Here is a 21,318-nt window from a genome sequence, read left to right as displayed (position 1 = left end):
AGGGGTTCGCGTGGGAGGGGATTCTGGGCTGAGCCTGGGGCCGAAGGTTGGGGTGCAGGAGGGAGCTCTGGGCTGGGGCAGAGTGTCGGGGTGCTGGAGGGGGTACAGGGTTCTGGCTTGGGGGGGTCAGGGCTGGGGCAGAGTATTTGGATGTTGGAGGGAGTGGGGGTGCTGGCTCTGGGAGGGGGGTCAGGGCTGGGATTGAGGTGCAGGAGAGGGCTCGGGGTTCGGGGGGGTATGGGGTATTAGCTCCGGGAGGGGGCTCAGGGCTGGTTTGGGGTGCTGGCTCCGGGAGGGGGCTCAGGGCTGGTTTGGGATGTGGCCTTCTGCTGGGCAGCACTTACTGCTAAGGCAGGCTTCCTGCCTACCCCGGCCCCACGCCGCTCCTGGAAGGGGCCAACGCGCCCCTGTGGCCCCTGGGCGGGAGGGCGTTTGGCACGTGGCTCCACGTGCTGCCCCTCTCTGCAAGAGCCCTACCCTCTGCCCATGGGGCCGCGCTGGCTGCTTCCGGGAGCAGCGTGGGGGCGGGGCAGGTAGTAGGGAGCCTGTCTTAGCGGCAGCCCCGCTGTGCTGCCAGAGATCACGATCGACTGGGAGATCCTCTAGGATCGATCAGTCGATCACGATTGACCGGTTGGTGACCACTGTTCTATAGTATTTGTTTTTGTTTGGAAGAAAAGTATTACTGCTCTTCCTGTAGTCGTAAATCAACTTCAACTTCAGTACCCTCTTGCACACCTGAAAGATTGCTAGTTTATTTTCATGTTGATTTTATTATTTTTCATATTGAATGGTTTTTAGGCATTCAATGGGATCTGAAATTTGTACCGTTTTGAGTGGCTATAAACTGCAGTATTTCAATACATAATGAAATTTACAGGTTTATAATATGCTTTAACAAGAGGTGGTTGACAGTGAATTTACGTTATGTATATAATATGCACTGTATTTCTGGAAAATAGGAACTGAAATATATTTTAAAACACAAATAAGTTGATGTTAATAATCTAAACCCATATCAGAAAACTTCAGTACATTTTATAAGTCATTATACTCATAGATTTTAATGACAGAAGGGACTATTGTGATCATCTAGTCTGACCTCTTGCACATCTCAAGCCACAGAACCTCACCCACCCACTCCTGTAATAGACACATAACCTGTGGCTGAGTTACTGAAGTCCTCAAATCATGATGTAAAGACTTCAGGTTACAGAGGATCCATCATTTACTCTAGTTTAAACCTGCAAGTGACCCATGCTGCAGAGGAAGGTGAAAAACTCTGAGTCTCTGAAAATATGGCCTGGGGGAAATTCCTTCCCACCCCAAATATGGCAATTAGTTGGACCCTGAGCACATTGGCAAGACCCACCAGTCAGACACCTGGGAAAGAATTCCCTGTAGTAACTCAGAGTCCTCCCCATCTAGTGTGCCATCTCCAGCCATTGGGGATATTTCCTGCTAGCAGTCGCTGATAGGCCACTCACAGTTGTGTAGGCAGTGTCATCACATCATCCCTTCCATAAATTTATCAAGCTCGAGTTTATTGTCCCACTGCTCCCCTTCAAAGGCTGTTCCAAAATGTCACTCATTTGTTGGTTAGAAACTTTCATCTAATTTAAAGCCTAAACTTGTTGATGGCCAGTTAATTGCCCTTTGTTCTCATAGACTCATAGACTTTAAGGTCAGAAGGGACCATTATGGTCATCTAGTCTGACCTCCCGCATGATGCAGGCCACAAAAGCTGACCCACCCAATTTCCCTTATCTCAGCTGTTGAAGTCTCCAGATCGTGATTTAAAGACTTCAAGTCGCAGAGAATCCTCCAGCTTGCGACCCCTGCCCTATGCTGCGGAGTTCTTGTATCAACATTGGCACTTACCTTAAATAACTCCTCTCCTTCTCTGGCATTTATCCCTCTGATGTATTTATAGACAGCAATCATATTTCCCCTCAGCCTTCTCTCTAAATTTCCCCTCAGCCTTCTGTTGATTAGGCTAAACAGGCCAAGCTCTTTGAGTTTCCTCTCATAAAGTAGGTTTTCCATTCCTCGGATCATCCTAGTAGCCCTTCTCTGCACCTGTTTCAGTTTGAATTCATTTTTCTTAAACATGGGAGACCAGAATTGCACACAGTATTCCGGATGAGATCTCATCAGTGCCTTGTATAATGGTACTAACATTTTTCTGTATCTACTGGTAATACCCCGTGCATCCTAGGATTGCATTAGCCTTTTTCATGGTCTCATCACATTGGTGGCTCATAGTCATCCTGTGATCAAGTAATACACCCAGGTCTTTCTCTTCCTCTGTCTCTTCCAACTGATATGTCTCCAGCCTATAGGAGGCTTTTCACTGATGTCAGTGGGTTTTGTATCAGAATCTGTATGGGGAAGCCAGCACAACAGTACACTTTAATTGGCAGTATATAGTGCTCTATGGTTTTTCAGAAATTTTCTTTTAAAAGAACCCTTTCAAATTATAACATATATAATGTATTGAAATTTGTTCTTTTCTTTTTCAGTATTACAATTCCTGAAAAGCTAGAATATTTCATTAACAAATATGCAGAACATTCTCATGATAAATGGTCAATGGAAAAGGTAACATTATATTATTTTCATATTAAAGTGCATTCAGAATATTATGGATCTACCTATATTTTCTAAGGATTCTACTTAAGTTTTTACTCAAGTTTTTGGGGTTGTTGTAGCATTACATCAGTGATGTCTGGTTAAGACTGTATCATCATTTTTATTTTAGAGTTGCTTTTTTCAGGAGTTCTATAACTGCACTCATCTGGTCAGATCTTGAACATGCCAGCATTTCGTGTGTGTGTGTGTTTTAACTTTTACAGTATTTAAGAAAAATGTAATTGGTAGATTTTTAAGTAGTTTTGTTACTTCACACTTTAAGTTTTACTTTTTCAAAAGATCTTTTATATCTCTGTAAAATCCACAGGCTTGGTGTTAAAATCTGCTGTCTATGCCTCAAAGAGTGTTGTCCCTATTCATACAGACACCCTGGCAGAATAGTAAATAAGAAAGTATATTCAAATGTATTTACTTTAAGTTAACATTAATGTTGTGATAAAATAACAAAAGTCTAGACATTCAGAAGTAAAAATGACACTGTACCTAACTGATTCCTGTGCGTGTGTGTGTGTGTGTGCGCGCGCGGGGTGGGGGCAGGAGGTTAGGCTGTGAGAGGCTAGTTGGGAAGGGAGCAAAAGGTTTGGACTTGAATAAGAAAAGAGTCTTACAGAAGCATTACCCCAATTCTTTTTCATAAGTAAATAAATATAAGATTTCTGATTATTCTTTCTTCATATTCCCGCTGCTTTTTCCTTTCTTCCTTCACTTTTTTCAGTTTGCAAATGGATGGATATATGGTGAAACATATTCTGAGTCTTCCAAGGTGCAGCCATTAATGAAACAATATAAACTATTATCAGAAAAGGTGAGGAATTTGTTCATTCTTCATTACACCGATGTTTCTAAACATTTGTTTCTCTATCTTTGATAAGAGGCAACTGTCTGTTTGTGCAATTTGGCATTTTTGCTTTGTCTTCACTGACACAAAGATGTTTTTCTTTGTTTTTGTTTTGTTTTACACAGCAAGATAACTAATGTGATTGTTACCTCACAATCCTAAGTGGAGACAAAACACTTGTAGTTTTTATTGCGAGGTAGCTAGGTGAGGTCAGCACCATAGCCCTCAATCATAGTTGACCTCACCGAGTTTACCTTGTGGTAAAACTAAAGTGCCTTGTCTCCACTATGTTTTTACAATGTGTGATAGCAAACGTGTTTTCATTATCCCACAATAAAAACATGCCTTTTTGATCAGTGAAGACATAGCCTTTGTCTGGTTTGGTGTTTGTTTCAAAGACTAGAAAAAGCACCTTGGTACTCATGATAATTAACAATTCTTGTCACATTTATATTCATATTAGAGCATGCTAGCACAATGCACTGTCATTATCATCATCAGCCCTCTGATTCTCAGGCCACGGCAGGGCCAAACCTCTTCTGCATAACTCATCCGTAAGGCTTCAAATTTGTCACGGAAGTCATGGATTCCATGACTTTCCATGACTTCTGCTGCGGCCAGTGCGCCTGGCTCAGGGACAGCTCAGGCAGCCCCTGTGCCAGTCACACCAGCCGCTGCAGGGGCAGTTCCCAGCCAATGGGAGCTGCGGGGGCGGTGCCTGTAGGGGGAGGCAGCACGCAGAGCTGCCTGGCCATGCCTCCGCCTAGGAGCGGAGAGTGGGGGATGTCACGACTTCCGGACAGCCCCCTGGGTAAGCGCTGCCCAGAGCCCACCTCACCCTATTTTGGGCCCCTGCCCCCTCCCACATCCAAACTCTGCTAGTGTGGGGGGGCACGTAGCCAGGAAGGGAGCCTGCCAGCCCCACCAACCCCCCTTCCATCACCAGTGGGGCTCCCGGGCCATGCACCGCCGCCCTCTCCCCCTCCAGCACCAGCAGGGGTCCCGGGCCATGGGCAAATGCCCAACCCCGAGCACTCAGGCCACCCTCCCGCAGTACCCATGGCACCCCCGGGCAGCCCTCCCCAAGTTTTAATCAGGGGTATATAGTAAAAGTCATGGACAGGTCACGGGCCATGAATTTTTGTTTACTGCCCATGACCTGTCCGTGACTTTTACTAAAAATACCGGTGACTGAAACGTAGCCTTACTCATCCATGATACTGAAAAAGTTCATGCATCACATGTCCATATGATTTGGTTCGCATAAGTGGTTCGGGAATAAATAGTTGCCCTTACTATTTCTCTTAATTGGCTTCCTTATTTATGCACAGACTGTTTCTTTGCTGTTTCTATCCCACAGCAGACTGTTTGCAATTTGTCTCAATGGATGTAAATTTGCAGTGCTACACAACAGGGCAAAGGGCTAGTAATAATGCATCAGATTTTATTCCACTCAGTTATATAATCATCAGTCACTCCCATGTGTACTTGCCCTAGGAAAAAGAAATTTATCGGTGGCCAATCAAAGAATCTTTGAAAACCATGCTAGCTTGGGGATGGCGGATTGAAAGGACAAGGGAGGGAGATAGTATGGCCCTTTATAATCGGACACGTCGCATATCTCAGACAAGTCAGGTGAGTACTGTGTCAGGCTTCAAGCCATTTTATTAATGACTGTACTGATATTGCGTGTGTGCCTGTCTTTTTACTGGGATGGTGTATTTAAAATGCAAGTGTCAAAATCTACTCTGGATGTCCTTGAGCTTCCCCCATCTGCCTTTATTATAGCACTCACTTGAAGCTAATTTCAGTTGTAATGTTCCCTGTTTGGCCATAGCCCAAACATGAAAGTCTAAGCAAAATCTCTTACCATGCTTACAAATTGTGCTAGCGTGAAAAAAATGCTTGTGGTTTTTTTTTAAAAAAAAAAAAAGAAAGAAAACTTCTCAAAAAGACTAAATCAACAATCTGAAAATGTCCAGTTGATTAGATCTCCCTATGGAGTATTTCCCACGTAATTTGGTATTAAACATTTTTTAAAAATTGAGATTGAAAAATTAATGCAATTTATAATTTTTTTCACTTTGTTTAGAGTCAGTTATGATACTATTTATGATAATGTAATGCAAAGTAAGGCACACTGGAAAACATAACCCCAACTACACATACAAAACGATAGGATCTAAATGTGCTGTTACCACTCAAGAAAGAGATCTTGAAGTCATTGTGGATAGTTCTCTCAAAACATCTTCTCAATGTGCAGCAACAATCAAAAAAGCTAAGAATGTGAGGAAAGGGATAGATAATTAGACAGAAAATATCATAATGCCACTATATAAATCCATGGTATGCCCACACTTTGAATACTCCTGCTGTTCCGCTCACCCCATCTCAAAATAGATATATTAGAATTGGAAAAGTACAGAGAAGGGCAACAAAAATGATGAGTGGCATGAAGCAGCTTTCATATGAGGAGAGATTAAAAAGACTGGGATTGTTCAGCTTCACAAAGAGATGACTAAGGGGGAGGAGGATATGATAGAGGTCTATAAAATAATAAATGGTGTGGAGAAAGTAAATAGGGAAATGTTAATTACTCTTTCACATAATACAAAAAACAGGGGGTCACCCAATGAAAATAATAGCAGGTTTAAAGCAAACATAAGGAAGTACTTCTTCACACAATGCACAATTAACCTGTGGAACATGTTGCCAAAAGAATAACTGTGCTCAAAAAACAATTACCATAGATAAGTTCATGGAGGATAGGTCCATCAGTGGTTATTAGCTAAGATGGTCAGGGATGCAACCTCATGCTCTGGGTGTCCTCTGACTGCTAGAAACTGGGACTGGATGACGGGATGGATCACTCGATAATTGCCCTGTTCTGTTCATTCCCTCTGAAGTATCTGGCACTGTCCACTGTCGGAAAACAGGATACTGGGCTAGATTGACCATTGGTCTGACCCAGTGTGGCCATTCTTATGTACAGTGCTGTTTGAACTGTTGTCATTAGAAAAACATTATTTTGTGTCAGTGAGAAATGAAGGAATATGTTTTCAGTCTGTTGTTCATAGGAGTTGTGTGTATAATTCTAAATACACTGTCCTGAAAGATATTCTTAAGGATCAACAAGAGGCATTTTTCAAAGGGGTCCATTGACTCTGCAGTACATAAATATAAATATTTTCAGAAGACATAAGTGTCATTATGAAGACTGATGATATTTTAGACCCAATCACATAAATGACTGTCTTTTTTTTTTTAACTTTCACGTTTGAAAATCTGAGTCAGTGCTGCCATGAGGCAAAGTTATCTAATTGCATAAAGCATATCTTTTAAAAATCAGTAAGGAATATGGGGAAATCTACCTACTGGAAATAATGCCATTGTCAAATAACAGTATGTCAGTATGTAGACTATGGGAAGGAAAAGAGAATAGATAAATGGTCACATGCCTCAGTTAACCAGCTTCCTTTTGTCCTTCACGTTATCCCACACAAATGGCAAATTTAAGCTGAAACTTTGTTTTGTTTAAATAGAATTTGTATGTAACCCTTCTGCCCATCTAAGTTGGCAGCAACAAGGGCCGGGTTCTGTATCTAGGGGTTCCGTTTCAATAACACAATGCAAAACCGGCTCGAGCCCCCACCCAGTGACCTGGGACAATTACATACCACCCCCCTGGGTACCTCTAAGAGGCAATACTTCCCCTCTCGCAAGCACGGAGTCTGAGTGTAGCAGAAAATGTTTAATAACATGAGGTAAACGACATCAGCATAAAATTGGAAAAACACCACAAACAGGATTCATAACACAAACCATGAGCAAAACCCACCCCAGCAAATTGGGCTGTGTCCTTTCCCTTTGGTTCTTGAATCCAGCAACCCAAAAATCACCCAGAGTCCCCAAAGTCCAACATCCCCAAAGTCTCTGGGGTCCAGCAACCACCCAAAGTCCCAAAAGTCCAACAACCCCCAAAGTCTCTGCCCCTGGTCAGTGCAGCCCCAGAGTAAAGGGGGGGGGGCACGCAGGGTGTTAAGGGGCACCTTACGTGATCCGAGGCTGGCCAGCCGTCTGTTTCTCCGTGGGGGTTCCGCCGCAGCCTTTACCACGAGCCAGTCCACTTTCCTGCCATCCCACGAACTGCTCCGCTCTACAAGCTGCTCCGCTCCACTCCGCTCCGCTCACCGACCTGTGAGCCGTTCCAGCCGTCCCCACAAACAGCTCCGCTCGCCGTTCCTTGGGCCACTCCAACCGGCCCCGCAAGGCTCCACGCCGCTCGCTGCTCCTCCAGTCGTCCCCACAAATTGCTCCGCCAGCTGCTGAGCAATATAGCTTCAGGCTCCCCCACTAGTTAACATAGCCTCAGTGATCTCAGCTCTTAATAACATCAGCTCTTTTGTGATTTCAGCTCTTAGCGATTTCAGCTCATAGTATAGTAGGGGAGTCCCAGTGCTGGTGCACCATTGGCCCAAAGTGAATTCAGCTCAGCAGCCTGTAACTAGACTCCTAAGGGAATCAAAGTTAGCTCTGACATTCAACAGTGGAGAGAGGAGGTGGTGCAATTGGTGTTTCGGACCCTCAGAGGGGGCCCATACCATCAGGTACAAATACCTGTCCCCATCCTCTCTCAATTCACTGGGTTTTGTAACCCATGCCCCTTGTCAAGCAAGTGCTACTTAGGTAATGGTGAAGGACTCACTCAGTCCTTCTGTCATACAACAGTTCCACTGGCCTTGATTCACAGAATCAGGGTAACAAAACTTTATTCTTCCTGCCCCAATAATAGAGAAACTGGGGATCCCACACCAGCCAAAGTAACCACTTTCAGTTGCTGTGTTTCCTGCCAGGCGAGTGGGTGTGCCTATGCAAACAAGATCAGCCCCTGGAGTTCTTTTCCACACTCGCCATAATTCACCACCAGATGTCAGGGTAGAGCTCATCCTGACTCTGCTTACATGTAAATTTAAAAATCATGCCTCTTTCTGGAAATATTTTTATCTCTCAATAGTACAAGTAACACCTACATTGACTGCAACTGAAAGAAAATAATCTGAAATATAGATCAATTTTTTCTTCTATTTACTTTGTGACAGCACTTTAGCTTTGATTTTCCCCCATGAAACTGTCTGCCTCTTGTGGCAGAAGGGGTATTTTCCCTGGTTCCGCATGCTGCCAAAATCTTTTCAGGGGCATCTTAGGCTGCTGAAGCTGCCATTTTAAGAAGCAGTCTGTTGTCTTTAAACTGTCAGTATGTCCCAGGTGTTGCTTCTGTTTCTGCTTCTTTCTGATGAGCTAGGAAATGTGAGAGGGGTGCCATCCTGTAAATGTGCCACAAAAGAGAGACTGGGACACCCATGACAGCCAAAACTAAAATTAAAAATAATGTTAAAAGAAAGACCAGTATTGATGATCTTAGTTCTACTTTCACTTAAAAAAAGACATGTGGCTTGCAAAACTGCTAGATGACATTGACTTGAATATATTAGTAAAATACAAACTATTTTCATACTTCTGCCTTTCTCTGATGTATTTATTTTGCCTGATTCAATAGAAACGCATGTGGCAGAAAGTAGGAGCCTTACTCTGTGTTGCTCTACCCTATGAATAGTCATTTACATCAGCACAAGAGATGTGGTAGCATTTTACACTCACATTACCCTAATTCTACATGGAGGTAATGACTTCACAAGGTGCAGGGTGATGGAGAATCAGGCCTTAGTACTGTACAGCAGAGCTGATTTAAATTTCTTTTCCTGCCCATGGAAAATTGATTTTTTTTTTTGGCAGAAATTCAGAAACCCAACCAAAAAACATTAAACAATTTATCTGAAAACCAAAATATTTTGATTTGGAAATACTGCCACGGTACCACAGGAGAGTTGTAGTTCAAGTCTCTCATGCTAGCATTCTCCTCTATAAGCTGGGCTACCTGATTGGACTACAACTCCCATGATGCACCACAATTTCTCTTAGAAAGGAGGTGCATCATGGGAGATGTAGTTTGCAAATCTGGCTCACATAGGAGGAGAGGGACAAGGGGTAACCAAACTGCAACTTACATAAGTCTCCATGCAACATTCTAAATTAAAATATTTTGGATGTTTGCTTTTTTGATGAAAAGTCAAAATTTTTCATAGAAAGCAGACACTTTTGGGGATTTTTTTTTTTTTGATAACTCAGTTTTCCATCAAAAACACTTGTGGCAAAATTTTCAATCATTCCTAGTCTAAAGGTTCTAACAATAGTACTGAGGATTTTTCTTTTTCTGACAATACTGTACTTTTAGTAAGCATGGTCATGGAGCTAGTTACTGGTATCTCACTGTCTGGCCTTATCTCCTTTGTGTTAGTGTGTCCTTGAAGAAAATTTAAGAAAGCAGATCTCTTAGCAGTACTAAAATCTGGTCTTTTCAGAATCAAATACGCTGTCCTAGAACACAGGTTTGAGAGAAAATATCATGGCTTTTCGACACATTGTTGAATTCATCCAGATTTTGAAGTCCATTTCTAAAGTCATGCTTGGGTAATCAGAGAGAACTCAGTTCTGGTTAAACATACTGCTTAAGCATTTAGCCTTTGTCATTGTGAAATGTTAATATGGATTCAGTATTTTGTCAATGCAAAAGGTGGTAGAAATGACAATATAGCTTCAATACCAATTTCTGCATACAGGCTAGGCTCCTTGGCAGCTTTGTAGTAGTGCTTGGCATAGCTTCGGTGCAGGGTTGTGATATAAATGTCTCCTTTTATCTCCTCCCTCAGTACTGGCCACTGAGTGCCGGGCTAGTTCTTGGGGTATATTAAAGTACCCTAAAAGCTGCTGTAATTTACACTGACTATTGACGGCTCTAGGGTGACCAGATGTCCCGATTTTATAGGGACAGTCCCGATTTTTTTTATCTTTTTCTTATATAGGCCCCTATTACCCCCCACCCCTGTCCCAATTTTTCACACTTGCTGTCTGATCACCCTAGGCGGCTCAGAGGAGCTGATATGGTTGCCAGGGATTGCCAAGACATAGGACATCCCAACCACACGTCTTGCATCAGCCGTTGTATTCTGAAGATGTCCTATAGGACATCCTATGACAAAGGGGAGAGAATTTCCCAGAGGATAATGTTTTCTGAGTAGAGAAATACAGAATGGATTTACTTGTTTGGGTTTCACTGTCTTCTGTAGAAATGGGGTTGAACTGCAAAGTTTTAACCCAGATCTGTGTCTGAACTTCCCCCATGGTTTGGGATCTGTGGTTTTAGTTCAGGTCCATCTCTACTTTTTTAGAATAAATTCTATACAAAACTTGGTGGTTTGGTCGTAATTCTTTAATACAGTATTTTTCACACTGAGCTCAAATCTGAAATCTTTGTTCAGGCAAAACTTACATTTAAGCAAAAGAGATTTTTGCCTGATTGTGACCTTTCTCTGGAAATAACTGGCACTGTTTGCATTGTAACTATCTGACTAATCTGCATTCTTAAATCTACCCCTGGTTCCAGTTAATCTGTTCCATTTTTAGTATTACTGCTGTCAGGCAAAAAAAGAAAAGAAAACTCAAGTAACTCTCATGTAATGCTCTCTGTTTTTCCGCCAGTGTATATCTAAATGCTCCTTTCTACCTCAAGTTTGCTTTTTCTTTAGCTGTTTGATTGCCTAGAATATCTAGGTGACATGAATCTATTAGGACCTAGTATTTGTAACTTCATTGCTTTTTTGCACATCGGTCATTCAGGTGTCTGTAGACGCTGCCCATGGTTACAGCCCTCGAGCTATCGACATGAGCAATGTTACCCTCTCCAGAGATCTGCATGTAAGTCTTATTGTAGTTAAGTTTAAAAAAATATAAATGCATTAAATTTTCTTTTGTGGATTTATGTAAAACGAAAGTTCAGTGTCCTGTAGTTTTAGTTAGTTCAAAAGGCACTGTTAAGGCTGAAAATCTAATATTTTACTTAGGGGACAATTGACCCTGGAAATCCCCTGTGTGCAAACCATCTGATGATTTTAATGGGAGTTCTGCATACAAGGGCTTGCAAGATCAGTCTTTTATTTTTATGTGTAGCTGTTAACAAAGTTCCTGGTATGCTGTTTTTCAAAATAAATGCCTCACTACTCTTCTTTCTAAAATAAATAAATGCCAGGTCTTGAGTCAGCCTTATGAAAAACCACCTTGTATTTATGAAGAAGAAAAAAGAGAAATTAACTGGGGGCATGATTTTAAATGTGAATCTTTCATCAGATTTATAATCAGTAGCCAGTAAAAATAAAATAACTTTTGAAGTGATAAATAAACGGACAGTGAGGTTTTAAAAGTATTTATTTTTACAGAAATATTATCAGCTGTGGTTGATTTACAGATCTTTACCAATGCTTCCACTACTATTAAGAGCTGCCAAGTCAATATTGTTTATCATCTGATAAATCAGGATGGCCACCACACACACAGTTCCCTTAGAAATAACTTCCTGTAAGTTTCATATCCAGATTAGTCACCAGGTTGATTGCTTGAAGTTGCTGACCAAGAACTAGGTGCTCTAGTTTTTTCCATTGTGAAATGAAATTCAAGACACTCTTTGCCTAGCAATTCTAATAACAAAATGAAAGTTTTGAAACACTGTAGAAATGGAAAAGAGAAGTTGTGGTACTTACCACATCCACAATCTCAGCATCCCTCTTTCTCTGAGCATAACTTAAGCCTCCTATGTATCTTTGATACAACAGGGGATGCAGAAATGTATGTAAGTTTCATAACAAGTATTGACACAGGAGTATTTATTGGTCTTAAAATATATGATTTGTTGCTATTTCATTTTTCCCCCTTAATTACATGCCATTACTTCTAATTAATATCCCCTGTGACTCCTCTAAGTATTTTCTCTCCTGCTCTGGAGTTTACTGAACACAGGTCAGACACACAGCACTTGTAGATTATCACCATCTCTCCTTTGCCTGTCATATGGTCACGCTACACATAATTAGGTTTTCGTTTGTATTTTAGTTATATCCCTTTGACTTATTCATAATGTTTATTACTATTCTCTGAATTAAACAGTGATGAGACGAACATTAAAACAAGAAGGGCAAATTTGCCTCACCCCATGGATAGAGGAGCATCTAAGGGTACAGCTTGTATGGGAGCTCTCCAGTCCCCTAACAGAAATGAGAAGTGAAATTGTGATTGTGGCAGTAGATCCACAATTACCTGGATCCAGTGAATAGAAACACCCATGTAAGGGGTGCAAAGTCATTGCTGACCCACTACAGACGAAGTGCTGGAGCAGCAGGAACATAGGGCGAGAGGCTCTGTGCTTACCTGCAGCTTGGGGGATGGATTCCATCCCCCAGCCTGATGTAGTACTTCATACAAAATTGGTTTATTTGGTCTTTGTGCAAGGTTGAGGGAGAAATTCAGTGCAGAAGAAATAGCTGTATTGGGTTTAGATGTTGAGTTCCAGATTTGTCAGTTTGACTATTCAATAAAAATGATAGTTTGCAATTGAACATTTAAATGTAATTTTATATATTACCTACATTACAATATCTTGATATTAAATATAAACTGAAAGAATTAAGGCTGAAAGAATTGGGTTTGTTTAGTTTGGAAAAGAGAAGACTGAGAGGGGACATGATAGCAGTTTTCAGGTATCTAAAAGGGTGTCATAAGGAGGAGGGAGAAAACTTGTTCACCTTAGCCTCTGAGGATAGAACAAGAAGCAATGGGCTTAAACTGCAGCAAGGGAGGTCTAGGTTGGACATTAGGAAAAAGTTCCTAACTGTCAGGGTGGTTAAACACTGGAATAAATTGCCTAGGGAGGTTGTGGAATCTCCATCTCTGGAGATATTTAAGAGTAGGTTAGATAAATGTCTATCAGGGATGGTCTAGACAGTATTTGGTCCTGCCATGCGGGCAGGGGACTGGACTCGATGACCTCTCGAGGTCCTTTCCAGTCCTAGAATCTATGAATCTATGAATCTATGAAAAATTACCTCTCTTTGAGATGAGCTATTATAACATAAATCATTAACTTCTCCATTTTCTTAAGGCAATGGCTGAAATGATGGCTGAAAACTACCATAACATATGGGCAAAGAAAAAGAAAATGGAACTGGAAGCAAAAGGTAATTGTCTGGGTTTTTCTGCTTGTTTGTTTTTGGGGGGTTTTGAGGTATTTTAAGTTCAGAGTGACTCAACTTAGCTTATGTGTTCATGATGCAGTATTAAAGAAAGTCAAATTAAAAAAGAAATAAAACCATTGGTTTAAAATTGACCCAATAATCAGACATCAAGACAAAACAATTGATCACAATTTTTAAATTACTTTATTATTGTGATCGTTATTATTTTTGTACATCCAGAAGAGTGTTAAAGACTTCACAGAAATACAGAGTGAGACGGTCCATACCCCAGAGAATTTAGACTAATTCATAAGGAAAAAGAGAGGACAAGAGCTTGTTTAACTAAGGCTTGTAAACATCTTGATGGTTGTGTTGCATTTGGTTTCTTTTATTTATTTTATTTCCCTTGTGATACCAGACACTTGGTCACAGGAGTTAGACTTCATTCACACTACTCTACGTATTGCCAAGTTATCCAGCAGTGTATTAATCAAGAATTATATTCATTACACATTAAATTGACAAATGCGATTAATCCTTGGCTTCACAAGGAGAATAGTGTACTCTGTCTAATATCTTCTGGTCCAGATGGTAAATATTACTATACATGATAGTTGTTACCTGTTATGTTTTCTTCTGTGTTAAAGAATGTTAAGGTTTTTATTTATTTTATTTTTTCTGCTTTAATGCTAACATTTTATTCTGTAGATCGGGGTGGGCAAACTTTTTGGCCCAAGGGCCACATCTGGGTATGGAAATTGTATGGCGGGGCCATAAATGCTCACGAAATTGGAGGTTGGTGTGTGGGAGGGGGTGAGGGCTCTGGTTGGGGGGTGGGCTCTGGAATGAGGCCAGAAGTGAGGAGTTCAGGATGCGGGAGCGGGCTTTGGGCTGGGACCGATGGGTTTGGAGGGTGGGATAGGGATCAGGGCTGGGGCAGCGGGTTGGGGCGTGGGAGGGGGTCAGGGGTGCAGGCTCCGGGCAGCACTTACCTAAGGAGCTCCTGGAAGCAGCGGCATGTCCCCTCTCCAGCTCCTATGTGGAGGCACGGCCAGGCGGCTCTATGCGCTGCCCCGTGCGCAAGCGCCACCCCTGCAGGTCCCATTGGCCGCAGTTCCAACGCTTGGGGCGGAGGCAGCGTGAGGAGCCCCCTAGCCAGAGGGGGGACATGCCGCTGCTTCCAGGAGCTGTGTGGAGTCACGGCATGCGTCAAGCGTGGCAAGCCCGACCCTACTCCCCGGCGGGAGCTCGAGGGCCGGATTAAAAGGTCTGAAGGGCTGGATGCGGCCCCCGGGCCATAATTTGCCCACCCCTGCTGTAGATGTTATAATCGTTTAATTTCTTCATGGAAGAAAAATAGTGATGACATTGGACATTTCACTGACTGGAATTTAGGGTTTTTTTCCTCACCCAAAGATGTCAAGGCAAAGAGCTAATATGGAAATTGTTTTTTTTTTCCTTTTTATCTCAATTTCTATTTACTGTACAGTGGTAGCTAGTGTTTTAATGGTGGCTTGACACCACTATACACGTATTTAAACTAGAACTCTATAGATACTGGCTATTTGCCAGATTGCACTGTGTTAATCATACACAATCCTACTGACTCAAATGGGGTTGCATGCGTATGACTGAAGGCAGAATTTTGAAAGCGTTGTCAGTGAATGTGTAAATGAAGCCTTAGTATTACTGAGCAGTAAGGCCTTATCTGGTTGACCTTGTGTTGGATGAATAAGAGAGTGAATTTCCATATATTCCATTATGTTTCCCCTCATTTCGATTTCTTTGTGATTTTTTTTTTTTTAAATAAAATCTATCTAACCTAAGTAGCCAGTTTGAGGGGAGGGGATTTGGTCTTCTGAAGAATGTTGCAGGAAGATTAGACATTTGGAATAGGGAGGTGTATTTGGCTCCTGAAAAGGCAGAAGTGTTGCCGCTGTGCACTCATTAAATAAGGGGATTTACAGGCAAGGAAGGCAGCATAAAGAGGGGTGTGTTTTTATTGAAAACCTTGCAGGGAGTTATGATGAATGATAGGCTGGGTGCTACTTGGTAAGAAGTGTGGATTGGTTGGGCAGGTGAAAAATTGTTATGATTTTCCAGTATATTTGCCTTTGTGATATAGTGAATAGATCTGTTTTCCCACAGATGAAAATGGCAGAATAATAATTTAGATGTATGATACCGGTCATGTGTATACACAGGGTTATATTATCTTGTATAGTTTTTTAATTCTTTTTGCAGAAATATCTTTCAAATTATGATCCTCTGCTGTCACCTAATGGTCAGGTGTATTCAGTACAATAATATTATTTATAGAGTTCTCTCCTTGTACATGTGGATCTTTTCACTGTCTCTAATGATGAAATATGAGTCTTTTTGATGTGTGGGCATATCTCTGTGGGTTGCTATTTCACAGAGGGAAAATGCATGATTCCAAAAAGCTGTAGTTTTCTGGCTTTTCTGGGAGGCTTTAAAATGCTAATTTTATAGAGCATTTTATCCAGTGAGATTCTCCGTGCATTGCATACAGAATATGTAGCATCTCATTCAAGGTAGAGCAATTTAAATCATTGATTGAAAAATTAATGTAAATTAGGTGGAGACCTTATAAACCTAATTCAAATGTGTGCTATTGCAACTGTAGATATAAATTCATAGTTAACTAAATCATAAATGCTGGATTCTTTTTTTTTTAATGTCCCTATCTTGAATATTACAAAACTGCTGTAGGAAACAAAAATGTTGAAAGTGAAGGCGCTGACACTCAACCACTTAGGCTTGTACAAAACTTTACTCACATGAACAGTCCCACTGACTACAGTGCAACTGCGTATGTTGCCAAACTTTAAGCATGTTCGTAAGTGTTGCAGCATCAGGGGCCAAAACTGTATTTTCATTAAAAACTTCTGTCTTAGTGACACAAAATCTTGGCCACTTCAAAACAAAATTGCTTCAGTGTTAATGTGAAAAGTTATCAATACTTTCTGTATATTAAGTTTTTGTGAACTTTTTTATTCACAGTTCAAAATTTTCAAAAATAAAGGAAAGATCCTCTGCTTCAGTACATGGTACAGTACAGTTTATACTTGGTGAGGCTCTGCCCCCAGGAGTCTAAAATTAGGCTTCTAAGCTCATATTTAGGTACCTAAGGGCTAGTCTATATTACCGGCCCAGATCAGCGGGTAGAAATCGATCTCTCGGGGATCGATTTATCGCGTCTCATCTAGACGGATAAATCAATCCCCGAATCGACGTGCGTACTCCCACCTCGTCAGGAGGAGTAAGCGCCATCGACGGGGGAGCCGCAGCGGTCGATTTGCCACCGTCCTCACAGCGGGGTAAGTCGAATAGGATATGTCGAATTTGCGTATCTTAAATCGATCCCCCCCCAGTGTAGACCTAGCCTAAGGGTGAGCTTTTCAAAAGCACCTAAGTGACTTAGAAGCACAAATCCCATTGACTTCAAACTGCAAACCTTGATGGAACTTGGTCAAAGAATTTCATTTTTCCTGACTTGTGGCAGTTTAATATATAGAAAGATGGTGCCAGATGTAAATTTGGTATGGCGTATTTTTTTATTAATTTTGTGTTTGAGTTGTTCTTACAATAAGGGTGTTAATGAAGCTCTGGGCTTGTTTTTTTTAGTATAGATAAGCATTTTAAATGTGAAAGTTAAGTAAAAAGTTTGTATGAAGTCTACAAACAATTAATAAACTAATAATAAAATACAAAACATCCATTTTAGAGATTTGGCTCTCTGAATGGTAAGAAAGTAAAAATAAAAGTAGCAACATGTAAATAAAACTCTTATAAATATGAGTAACCATTACTCACGTGAGGTGTCCCATTTGCTTCTCTGGAGATACTCATGTGAATAAGAACCACTCACATGGCTAAAGGTTTACAAGATTGGGGCCTTATATATAAAGGTTGAACCTTGCTCTGTTGAAGTATATGGGAGTTTTGCCATTGACTTCAGTGGTGCCGGGATTTCACCCAAGATCTATAACACTGGTCTACAATTTTTGAGAAGTCATCTGCTTCAGAGATAAAATGCGCTATTTATTATGTATTTTGATGTGCTGAATTCAAATATGACGATTAAAACGACTGATTGGCTACTGTTTCTAAGATATTTAAGTTTTTACATTTTATGTCTATGTATATTGTGTAGATAGTAGAGTTTTAATCATAAATTGTAAACCTAGGTCTTTTCATGTGTTTATGGTTGCTTTACATGATAATATTTCACCTGTCCTGTTTATGTAACACTTTAAAAATCAGCAAAAGGGTTATATAAATAAAATTTATTATGAAACAAAAGGCAAAAAACTACTATGTACATAGTTTAGTCCTATTCAGTGTCTACTCGGCGCTTCTTGGCTTGTCTCTTGTATTCATTAAATGGAGCATCTCTTGTCACTGTCCAGCAATAGTCTGCAAGCATTGATGGGCTCCATTTGCCCTGATAGCGTTTCTCCATTGTTGCAATGTCCTGGGGAAATCGCTCGCCGTGCTCGTCGCTCACTGCTCCGCAGTTCGGTGGAAAAAAATCTAGATGAGAGTGCAAAAAAATGTATCTTTAGTGACATGTTGCAACCAAGGCTTTTGTATGCCTTGAGGAGGTTTTCCACCAACAACCTGTAGTTGTCTGCCTTGTTGTTTCCGAGAAAATTTATTGCCACTAACTGGAAGGCTTTCCATGCCGTCTTTTCCTTGCCACGCAGTGCATGGTCAAATGCATCATCTCGAAGAAGTTCATGAATCTGAGGACCAACAAAGACACCTTCCTTTATCTTAGCTTCATTTAACCTTGGAAATTTTCCACGGAGGTACTTGAAAGCTGCTTGTGTTTTGTCAATGGCCTTGACAAAGTTCTTCATCAGACCCAGCTTGATCTGTAAGGGTGGTAACAAAATCTTTCTTGATTCAACAAGTGGTGGATGCTGAACACTTTTCCTCCCAGGCTCCAATGACTGTCGGAGTGGCCCATCTTTCTTGATGTAGTGGGAATGTCTTGCACGACTATCCCATTCGCAGAGAAAATAGCAATACTTTGTGTATCCAGTCTGCAGACCAAGCAAGAGAGCAACAACCTTCAGATCGCCACAAAGCTGCCACCATAGTTTATGCACCTCAAAAGTTGTTTCATATTGTCATAGGTTTCCTTCATATGGACTGCATGACCAACTGGAATTGATGACAAAACATTGCCATTCTGCAGTAAAACAGCTTTAAGACTCGTCTTCGATGAATCAATGAACAGTCTCCACTCATCTGGATCGTGAACGATGTGGAGGGCTGCCATCACACCATCGATGTTGTTGCAGGCTACAAGATCACCTTCCATGAAGAAGAATGGGACAAGATCCTTTTGACGGTCACGGAACATGGAAACCCTAACATCACCTGCCAGGAGATTCCACTGCTGTAGTCTGGAGCCCAACAGCTCTGCCTTACTCTTGGGTAGTTCCAAATCCCTGACAAGGTCATTCAGTTCACCTTGTGTTATGAGGTGTGGTTCAGAGGAGGAGGATGGGAGAAAATGTGGCTCCTGTGACATTGATGGTTCAGGACCAGAAGTTTCATCCTCTTCCTCTTCCTCGTCTGACTCAAGTGAGAATGATTCTGGTGCATCAGGAACCGGTAGTCCTTCTCCGTGGGGTACTGGGCGTATAGCTGATGGAATGTTTGCATAATGCACAGTCCACTTTTTCTTCTTTGACACACCTTTCCCAACTGGAGGCACCATGCAGAAGTAACAATTGCTGGTATGATCTGTTGGCTCTCTCCAAATCATTGGCACTGCAAAAGGCATAGATTTCCTTTTCCTGTTCAACCACTGGCGAAGATTTGTTGCACAAGTGTTGCAGCATATGTGTGGGGCCCACCTCTTGTCCTGAGCTCCAATTTTGCAGCCAAAATAAAGGTGATAGGCTTTCTTAACCATAGTGGTTATACTGCACTTTTGTGATGCAAAAGTCACTTCACCACAAACATAGCAGAAGTTATCTGCACTGTTCACACAAGTACGAGGCATCTCTGCTCACTTTGGCTAAACAGAAATGTGTCCCTTTGCAAAATCAAACACTGACAAATAAGAGAGCACGACACTGTATGATTTCTAGAGCTGATATAGGGCAATTTGTTCAGCAGAGTGATGTAAGCTTCGTTATGATTGCATCATCCATGACTTCTAGGAATAACATGATGCAATTCATATCATGTATGACACAATACCAGCTTCAGATTGCATCATTCATTGTTTTGCCTAAAAAGCAAGTACTGTCCAAACCCAGTCATAGATTTATTCATAGATCCAGTTAAAGATGTATTTTAGTCATTTCTGGTTTAAATTGAGATCCCTTCCCTTTATAACTCACTTATCCTCCGCCATTCCCAAGTCAAGGGTCGTATATACTGACCCAATAGCATATCTTGAAAACTAGAGCCAAACAACAATTTTAAGCATCATTTTCGTTCTCAGTGACCCAGAATTAGTAAAGTTTGACTACATTTATTTCAGAAGCATTTTGGATGTAGAGCAGTGTAATAGATATTCATGCAGTCAGCTATATAATGAATGTTGACACTTTTTCGTCAAAGACAATACACTTTTATATTTTATTAAACAATTTTCACGTATGCAAATCTCCCTCAAATGCACAAGCTCTTCTTACTAATGAAAAACTCAGTTGGCTGTTTTTCTTTCTTATGATTTACATAGGATTTTCATGTCTATTTATTTTGTATGTGCTTTTCATGTCTATCTAAAGGCATAGCATTGAGAACTCAGCAGCATGTGTGAAACATGACACAAAAACCAAAAATACCTGACATTAATTTAGTATCTGCACCCATTTGTTTTAATGGAGAAAACATACATTTGCCTGCCAGGGTTTAATTTTTCATGCATTTTAAAGAGCTTACTCAGACCTCCTGGAAAATTCTAAAGAATCTCCTTTTTGAAAACATCTCTTATTCTTTGTAGTGTTTTCTGAATTGGATTTGTTTCCTTAATGCTATATTTATATCAGAGACTTGCTGTGATAACAAAATACTTACCTGAAGTTATCATTTTTTGTGACTTCATAGTAATTTCCACAGCAATTAATTTTGGTCTGTTAGAGAATGGTGACTTCAGGTGAGAAATAGGTACTGAGAGCTGATGAATTCTTAACTCCAAAGAAAAACTCAGAGACAATATTTTTATGCAAATATGCACACTGGTAGTAGTAATAATTATCTTATGGATTTATCCTCGTGAAGAAAAGGCTGTATTTGCAACCAGTGAGAAATTAAAAAGCCATATTTTTCTGGAAAATTTTAATTTTTTTTCCTTAATTATCTTTTTTTCTCTCTCCACCACAAAAAGCTGGTCAGAGTGATCAGTTGTCTGAATTATCCCTGAAGATCATGCTTTGCAAATTTTTCCATGTAGTATTGACTTTTTTATTACTATAAAATAGATCCACATCACAATTTGATATTTATCTAGATACGCTTTTATTTTGCTAAAAATGTGAGCCCTTTGTTATTACCACTGTATTTATAAAAAGCAAAGAACTCTGCTTCTCAAAGGGGCAAATTCTGGTCCCCCTAGAAGTTTCTGCCAGTGACTTCAGTATGACTAGCCAATGACCAGGGCCGGCTCCAGGCACCAGTCCACCAAGCTTGTGCTTGGGGCGGCACCTGGAGGGGGGCGGC

General features: G+C 40.9%; 1 protein-coding gene across 1 annotated transcript in view; it reads left to right on the top strand.

The window, feature by feature from the left end:
- RYR2 (ryanodine receptor 2) overlaps positions 1 to 21,318 on the top strand; it is a 512,764-nt gene that overhangs the window by 311,125 nt on the left and 180,321 nt on the right. The window contains exons 54-58 of the mRNA XM_026649522.1: positions 2,523 to 2,601; positions 3,368 to 3,457; positions 4,988 to 5,125; positions 11,225 to 11,302; positions 13,536 to 13,611. Of these exons, the coding sequence (XP_026505307.1) occupies positions 2,523 to 2,601; positions 3,368 to 3,457; positions 4,988 to 5,125; positions 11,225 to 11,302; positions 13,536 to 13,611 (461 nt within the window). The remainder of the gene's footprint in view (positions 1 to 2,522; positions 2,602 to 3,367; positions 3,458 to 4,987; positions 5,126 to 11,224; positions 11,303 to 13,535; positions 13,612 to 21,318) is intronic.

This window comes from Terrapene carolina, unplaced genomic scaffold (assembly GCF_002925995.2).
Source record: "Terrapene carolina triunguis isolate 2854851 unplaced genomic scaffold, T_m_triunguis-2.0 Scaffold85, whole genome shotgun sequence".
Taxonomy (NCBI): Eukaryota; Metazoa; Chordata; order Testudines; family Emydidae; genus Terrapene; species Terrapene triunguis.
Note: the sequence above shows the minus strand (reverse complement) of the source record. Positions and strands in the feature narration are given on the sequence as shown.